The following is an 8,181-nucleotide window of genomic DNA, read 5'->3' on the forward strand; positions in this document are numbered from 1 at the left end:
GTCAAACACGCCCCATTCTTTAGATAAAATTTTGATTGATGACAATGTATTATTTGTGGACTCACTTTGGAATTTATTCGTTCACATCAAATAAAAGAACTGGACTTAGCTGCTGCAAATTCAGCAGCAACTGCTGCTTACATCTAATCATGGCTGGACACGTGTTCAAAATTTGATTTTTTCTAATCAAAACTTGGATACATGTCCAACCAAAATTGGGTGTAAGCAGCAGCTGTTGCTTAATTCTTCATGAGTGAAGTTAAATCCCAAATAAAATGTCACCAGCTGTCAATACACTACACCATGGTGTAATACGTTCGTGTCCTATAAGGACAGGCTGTTTTGATGTTTTAATTACCGTGGGATGGTCAAAATTCAGGCAACAATATGGGCATGTCATCAATTCACATAGTACCACGTGGCAGATGACAGAATTGCCAAGTGTTCACTTCGAAACATGACCTAAAGGTTGCTTTTGTGGATTGTGTTATTTATGCACGTCTTTTTACCTTTTACATACCTTTATAAACTTTTGTCGATTGATTTTATTCTATTAATTCGATTCGACGATCAAAAATTTAAAAAAAAAAAAAAAAATGTAAGAAGTAAAAATGGGTAGATGGATAGCACCACCCTAGTAGAAAGGTGGCATCCAAACACTAAATAGAATTCCCCTAAACCTAGCAACAATTTTCTTCCCTTGGAGATGGGAAAGAATGTAGCGTTGCCACATGCACAAGCTCATTGATTATGAAAAAAAGAAAATGTGAAATTAGAGCGAGAATTTTGCAAAAATTAAAATTTAAGTTTTTAAGAAAAAAAAAGTTTGTGTATCAATTGGTTAAATGTATTTAATTTTGCGCCTGAAATTTTGAATTTGACATGTATGACACACACCGCATTGGTTTTGAAAACCAAATGAACATGGCATCGCAAACAAAGGCAAACATGTTGGTTGTCGCTCAACATGTGGTCAGTCTACATATTAAGGATTATCTTCCCACTTCCAAGTTCCAACGCAAATATTCAGTAGTGTTTTTCCAATCGACTAAGTAGCTCTTCGTCTAACCATATTTCTCTTCTCAATATCAGATCTCTGTTACCGTCCCGGTTTATCAAAACAGTAGAATGAATGGACGAGGGTATCGAATTTTTCAAGATTGCAAGAAAAACACAAGAATTATGCACTGCAAACTGCAAGGTTTTCCACTACTTCAAAATAAATTATTTCTGGAACTGGTTCAGGCGCATGGTAGGAACATATTCAACTATGAGTAATATAACACAAAAATTTGTATAGTTTATCTCATAGCAACGAGCAGTGCAACTGTAAGTCTGTAACGACCACTCACTAAAATAATAAAGACAATCACTTGTGAGATAATATTACACCTCGGTGAACAGAGAAACTACGACGGAGGATCAACTCTAAAACCGTCGAATGTCTTTCGGAGGCCTAAAGTTGAGAGGGTGGGTTTCTGGAGTGGCATTTTCATCTTGCCTCCACATCTTGATAGTCTTATCGGCTTCACAACTGACCAGCCTCGTACCCGTGATGTCGTATGAAAGAGCATATATACCAGCTTCACTATCCAGCGAGCCTGTAATAAAAGCACATCTAGGGGTTAGCATCCCTTCTTGCTACAATCAACCGCAAAAGTAGGGCGCCAGCAAAATAAACATACCAGGCTGTACAATTGTTTGGGATTGCTGAAAATTGTGACCGCTCTTCCAATCCCAGAACCACATGCTCCCATTATCGCCTTCAATAAAACAAAGGCGCAAAAGATTAGAATTACCAAGTTTTATGAAACGAACTAAGATCATTCCCTTATTGCCCTTTCATATGTAAAAAATTCATACCTCCAGTGGCCATAACTCCATCCTCGTTGACAGCCATTGCATTGATTATTGTTTTCTGCTGAGAGCTGTCCATACACAAGGAAAATTTTTGGAACGTTGTGATAAAAAAAATATCCCAAAGAGTTCATATAGTTCATATTAATCAGCAATATACTCAATTCACGATACATTCAGTTTGTCAGAAAAAGGTACCCAACTCTAAATACATACAAGACAGATCACATCCATTGCAATTTCAAAGTGCTACACCACTAATACTTTAAAATGCTCTAATAGCATGAGTAGAAAGCAACTATAAGGCTTGGCATGCATTTCTCCAGGCCATGAATCTGAATTATATAACACACTTAAGAACTGATGAGAAAACAATAACACGCACACCCAAGTAGTAACACAAACCACCTCAGCATATGCTTATAACTCAAAATTGTTCAATTGGTGAACCATGTGTAAGTTTTCGGTTTCAATGGATCCATCGCAAGCAAAACAATCCCTATTACGCTCCAGATCAGAGGTTTTGCATTGCATCTTGGCTAACGTTATGGTGCCTGTGCGTTGAGCAGCCTAATTGACTTGCTACAAAGGGAATGTGTGCATAAAAAAGAACAAGAAAAAGGAGCGCAATACCTTATCAAACACAAGGACACATTGGCACAACTATTTATCCATGACAAGTTCATTACCTAGCTAGGCTTAAGCAGAGAAACATACGAACCATCAATCTTAATATCGCTTATCATTCTTCAAATAAAGAATACATCACAGACATATAATAGGAAAGAAGAGCAAATGGTAAATGTATCATTCCAGGAACAACATATATGAAAAGATACGGTTTATTCAAATACTCACAGCATGTTGTGTAAAAACATATATGAAAAGATACCGTTTATTCAAATACTCACAGCATGTTGTGTAAAAATTCGCCTCTTGGGAGGCTGAACTTCTTAATATTATCAGCTGATGCAGATGCAAAACATTGCCTGAAAACCGAACACAATTAGAAAGAGCAAAGCATATAATTTACAAGGGCATAATAACAAACACAACCAGGATTATTCACTACACGTGAAGTACTAAGTACATGAATCAGCACATACTCTTTAGGATGCTGGGCCATTGCACGCACAGACTTTTTATGGTGTGTCAGAGTTGACATTGTTTTTCCTGAGACAAATGAAAATTGATACTTAAAAAAGAAGGAAATACCAAAACTGAAATGAGTTTTAACTTACAGAACATAAATTACCATATCTAAGGTCCCAGAACTTGATGGTTGTGTCATGAGAGCCAGTAACAACTTGTGGATCCTGCAAACAGTAGACAATAAACTATAAGGAATATTGCCTCTCTTAACAATAAAATGAGAAGTGGCCAGAAAACCGTCAAAAGAGTTTCCACATATAGAAATCTAGCTATCAACCTAAAAAAAAACCTCAGAGATGTAATGTTTAACACAAAACTAGAAATTCAAAGTGCCAGTGAATTCAATTCACTGCAGCTTATTAATTAACTTCTATAGAAAAGAAATGAGGACTACGGATTACAGGACTCAAAATATTTAAAAGAATGATGTAACACTGAAGGATATCTAACATAAACATAATACTATTCTCAGGACATGACAATATGAATTGCTAAACATTGAATGTTTTGCCAGATGGGGAGACCAAGAATTAAACAATGAAAAACCATGACCTTGAATCCCAATCTCTAAAGAAGACACCAATAACAATATAAGCTATCATTATGAATTGTTTGGATCTAAAATATTGTCAGCATGCATACTCCACAATATAGTCAGAACATGGTAAAGAAAACAGAAGAGTTTTTCATACTGTTGGTCGAGTAAAAACAGAACAAACTGTGTTGTCATGCCCCGACAACGCATGAACTTGCATCTTGCTTCGAATATCCCAAACCTGAAAGATTTATTGCACCAAAACAAAGGTATTATTAACACAGTACCACTCTGATAAATATTACAACAATCACTTTGCTCAATCCCCAAGAGTGCTTCCTCCATTATAGTATGCAGGATTTGAATTTTAATAGGATAATTACATACCCGGCATACAGAATCACGTCCCCCGGTAAGTAAAACATCAAGAGTGGGATGAAGAGCCAAGCAGTAAACACCACTTAGATGACCATGATATGAACGGATAACCTGCACAACAATTTATCTGTTGTAACAACCAGCATTACTTACAGAACACAACCGCAATAAAGATCTCAAAAATATTAAGTAGAAGTATTAACCTTATTCTGTTCAAGATCCCAGCATTTAACTAGTTTGTCATCTCCAGCAGAGAACATATAGGTATGCCTGCTGCTAACCGCAAGGCCTGCAAAAACCCAAGCACTTATTGTTACCAACAGCATCATTAACCACAGCATGGTTAACCAAAATAAACGAACAGCCAAGAGAAACGAACCTCGTATTTGCTCGATGTGTCCTGTCACTGTCAGTTGTAGAGTTCCAGTTGCAACATCCCAAATCTGATAAACCAAAATCAGAAGACAATCCAAAAGAACATGAAATAAACACTCACACGACAAGAAAAGAGAACACAAACTAATAATAAAAAATGACAAGTGATTTTAACTTTCTGCAGAGGAGGAAATGAGAAAACATAGCAAGAAAAAGGGGAAGGAAAACAACTCAGACGGACCAACTCAGACAAATGAAGCATAAAGTTGCATACCTTGATGGTACGGTCTGCTGAGCCAGTGCAGAACCATTTATTACTTGGATCAAAGGCAATAGCTCGTACCCATCCTAAGTGGCCGCTAATGACCTACATAATCAAATGGAACAATTTAACAATGGCTTGTAAGAAACAGTATGCATAACCTTTTCCTTTCTTCAGATAAGAGACAATAGCATAATGGCAAGTTACAACTCATGTTCAATCATAGAAGGGGTGCAGGTCAATCTTATCAACCCGTTAACCAAGAAAGAGCCAAACAAAGGACAACAAAAATTGAAAGACACACCCATATAACATATATTCCCATGTTGGTTCCTAACATTTCCATCTAATCAGAATCTCCAAGTTACCTAGACGCTATAATCCCAACTACTTTCCCCACTGCTCCTAACTGTCTATCATAAACAACGCATTATACTTACTCTGTAGATTTTCCAAGGAGCATGCCAATCAGGACGTGGCCATCTGCTGGAAATCCTTTCCATCATGGCCGATGTTGAAAACCTATACAAGAGAAAAGTAACAGTTAAAGCAAAAATGGGATATGTTTTCCGTAGTAGTATTATCAGGATTAGAGAAAATGCAACAAGATGGGATACATCATCATGCAGCTTGTAATATTTAGTATATTCAGTTCACCTAAAATATCCCATAAAAAACCTAATAAAAACTTCAATCTAACAACACCATAGAAGCACATCATATGGTACATTAATACGACTTCAACCCCACGTAATACATGCAGATGGTGCAAAATGGTAAGGGCATTCCTAAAACAAAAAGAATTCAACCGTATCAAAGGGATTCAAACCACTGTGAAACTTTACTCTTAAAAAATATCTCTCTCTTTTGAATATTTTAACTGGTCTTTTATATTTCCAAGAACATTTCTAAGAACTTATATGTTTCCCATAACAACCCTGAGACAAAAATTCATAGTAAACTAATTAGATGAAATACTGATAGCTCTCTTATATGGACTACATTCTGAAATAAAAACAAAAACTAAAGCAGGCTGTATTCAGAGAAACTAATTTGACCACAACCCCCTTAAAGCAAATCAGAGGAGGACAAAACTCAAACCTTTCAGATGACCCTGCAGCAGAAACAGCTAAAGTGCCTTTACCCGAAATACCAACAGTATTCCTGAAATAAAGAATATGATTAAACAATTCAGTCCACAATAAAAGGCATCATCATTACAAGAAATCATAATAAACCATTTGCACTCCAGCATCATTAGAACTAAAAAACTGTCAAATTTCACAAATCACTCACATGATTCTCATAAATGGTCCAAATATTTAGCCCAATCACTTTGAAATAAAGAATCTAATAGTTGCAAGCCATAGTCCGAGAGTGTGCAAATATATATGGGAAGAGGGATAAGTTGAAACATGTGCAACATAGAAATACTAAATAAACATGAAAACAGCCATTAATACACCTGCAAGGAAGAAACTACTCACAGTGCCCTTGGTGCAGAAGGACCGACAACCAAAGAGTTTTGAGCTCCTCCCGTCTGCGCATCCTTAGAATCTTCATGACACACATGGTATTAAACCAACAAAATAATTTAGCATGTTACAATTGCAATATAGAATACCCAATTAGGGATAACTTTCCCAAAACAATAAGCTGAACCTTCCCTACTTCTAACTGCTTATTAGAAAGTTCAATTATTAAAAATGATACCTGTAAGGGCAAGGGCATTGGAAGGCCCTTCAGAACCAGTTACTGGTGCACCCGACTCAGCCCGGCGAGGTGGTTTTTGGCTAGGTGTGGGTTGAATTCCTCCATATTCCATGCTTATCTAATAATTCAGATCAAAATTTTAACTCCAATGCAACATTCTTCAAATCAATAACTTCACAAAGCTCATAGTTCACAAAAATGAAAAAATAGAACACAAAAACTAACAATTTCAACTCAGTGATTTCACTAACCTTGTGACTCATGCGAATTCTCTTACTGCAAAGAAAAAAATAAAAAGAGTAAGCAATAATTAACGCACAAATTAAAATTAAAAAAAAACAAAAAAAACCTAAATTCAACTCAATAATTTCACAAACCCTAAAAATTACAGAAATTAAAGGCAACGGCGGTACCTCTCGGGGTCGGGAGGGGGGAGTTCGCCGTGGGCGGGGGAGAAGAGATCGAGGGATCGTTTGAGGGATTTGAGACTGAGCTTCTTCAGCGACTGTGGCTCCACTGGTTCCATCTCCAAGGTGGGCCCGGGCATGATCTTCTTCTTCTATATACTAAGGATATAGCGCGGATTCTTTCTGGCCCCCAAAAGCCCTAGAAGTTGGAGGAAGGGGAAGCGAAGAGAGACCAAGTGCCTGATTAGTTCGATTTACGGTACGGTGTTGTGCTTAGGAGTCCCGCCAAAGACAGCCCTGGGTTCCTGTAGTTCAATATATAACATCAACAACATACAAGCTAATTGCATTTTCGGTGGTAACGATTGATATAAGGAGGAAGAGAGAGTTATAGTTATTTACGGGACAAATAATAATATAATTTAAATTTATTTTTGATAAGAATCGAACTTATAACATTTCACTTATCAGTAAGAAAAAATACATTTAGGCCATTGCAGTAAGTAGCGCATTACTTTGTTTAATGCTATATGATTGTAACGTTATCTAAACTACTTATTGTTAAAATCATGTTTGCCAACCAAAACTTCAAAAAATTATTCATTCAAATTTTCTCACTAAAATTGAACAAAAATAAAAAATATAGACAATCTAGTAAGTACATACAACATAAATTGTACTATTTTTTACATCAACCTCAGAACCATGCAAACATAGCATGCCTTATCTAAAAACTAAACATAAGATAACAAAAAATAAATAAAAATATGCCCACCCATCATTATCCCATTTGTGATTTTTTTTATAATAATTTAAAAACTAATCACACTCTTTAATAACGAAAAATAAAATAAATTATTCACACATACAGTGTGCGTGAATATATTTTAGTTTGACTTATATTTTGTACGATTACAAATTCAGTTTTGTGTTGAAACAATTTTATTCATTTCCATCATTTGATTCACTAATGTTAACAACGAAAGCTTAAACAATCAAAAAACTTATTTGTGAAAACACTGAATGTCACATCCTGGCCCGAGGTCCACCATATAGTGGCATGATATTGTCCGCTTTGGGCCCTGACCACACCCTCACGATTTTGTTTCTAAGAACTCACACGAGAACTTCCCAGTGGATCACTCATCATGGGAGTGCTCGCGCACTACTCATTTAACTTCGGAGCTCCCATGGAATCCGAAACCAGTGAGCTTCCAAAAGGCCTCGTGCTAGATAGGGATGAGAATATAATATAAGAATCACTCCTCTGAACGATGTGGGATCTTACACTGAAAATATGACCAAAAAGTTATACTAATCATGCTTTTCTACCTTAATTGATAAATGAACCGTTTGCATGATATGCTGTAACAATGGCGCAGCCAGAAATTATTCGGTGGGTGAGCTAATTTAAAATTATTACTACGAAATCCAATTTTTAATCTTATGTTGCCTACATAAAGTTATATAATAGTAAAAACTTGAATGTAGTAATTTGAAGT

The 8,181-nt window shown here is 36.2% G+C and overlaps 1 protein-coding gene across 1 annotated transcript; it reads right to left on the reverse strand.

Moving 5' to 3' along the window:
* Positions 1-1,180: 1,180 nt before the first annotated feature.
* On the reverse strand, positions 1,181-7,029 carry LOC103943667 (protein pleiotropic regulatory locus 1). The gene is made up of 17 exons (XM_048572120.1): positions 6,686-7,029; positions 6,524-6,548; positions 6,273-6,390; positions 6,047-6,116; positions 5,661-5,723; positions 5,000-5,081; positions 4,572-4,664; positions 4,302-4,365; positions 4,126-4,211; positions 3,932-4,033; positions 3,702-3,785; positions 3,113-3,173; positions 2,964-3,030; positions 2,769-2,846; positions 1,864-1,928; positions 1,686-1,763; positions 1,181-1,601 (listed from the first exon to the last, which is right to left on the reverse strand). The coding sequence occupies exons 1-17, from the start codon at positions 6,817-6,819 to the stop codon at positions 1,429-1,431; spliced, it is 1,443 nt and encodes a 480-aa protein (XP_048428077.1). The 5' UTR covers positions 6,820-7,029; the 3' UTR covers positions 1,181-1,428.
* Between the last annotated feature and the right edge of the window lie 1,152 nt (positions 7,030-8,181).

This window comes from the organism of the source record quoted next, unplaced genomic scaffold (assembly GCF_019419815.1).
Source record: "Pyrus x bretschneideri cultivar Hongxiangsu unplaced genomic scaffold, Pyrus_bretschneideri_v1 Contig6, whole genome shotgun sequence".
Taxonomy (NCBI): Eukaryota; Viridiplantae; Streptophyta; class Magnoliopsida; order Rosales; family Rosaceae; genus Pyrus; species Pyrus x bretschneideri.

What these genes read in the sequence shown, in the direction of transcription:
- LOC103943667 (XM_048572120.1), bottom strand. Translation starts at nt 6,819, where the DNA reads ATGCCCGGGCCCACCTTGGAGATGGAACCAGTGGAGCCACAGTCGCTG. An exon ending in ACACATCGAGCAAATACGAG is followed by an intron (nt 4,212 to 4,301) that starts GTTCGTTTCTCT and finishes GGGTTTTTGCAG; the next exon opens with GCCTTGCGGTTAGCAGCAGG. An exon ending in ATGGCCCAGCATCCTAAAGA is followed by an intron (nt 2,847 to 2,963) that starts GTATGTGCTGAT and finishes TTCGGTTTTCAG; the next exon opens with GCAATGTTTTGCATCTGCAT.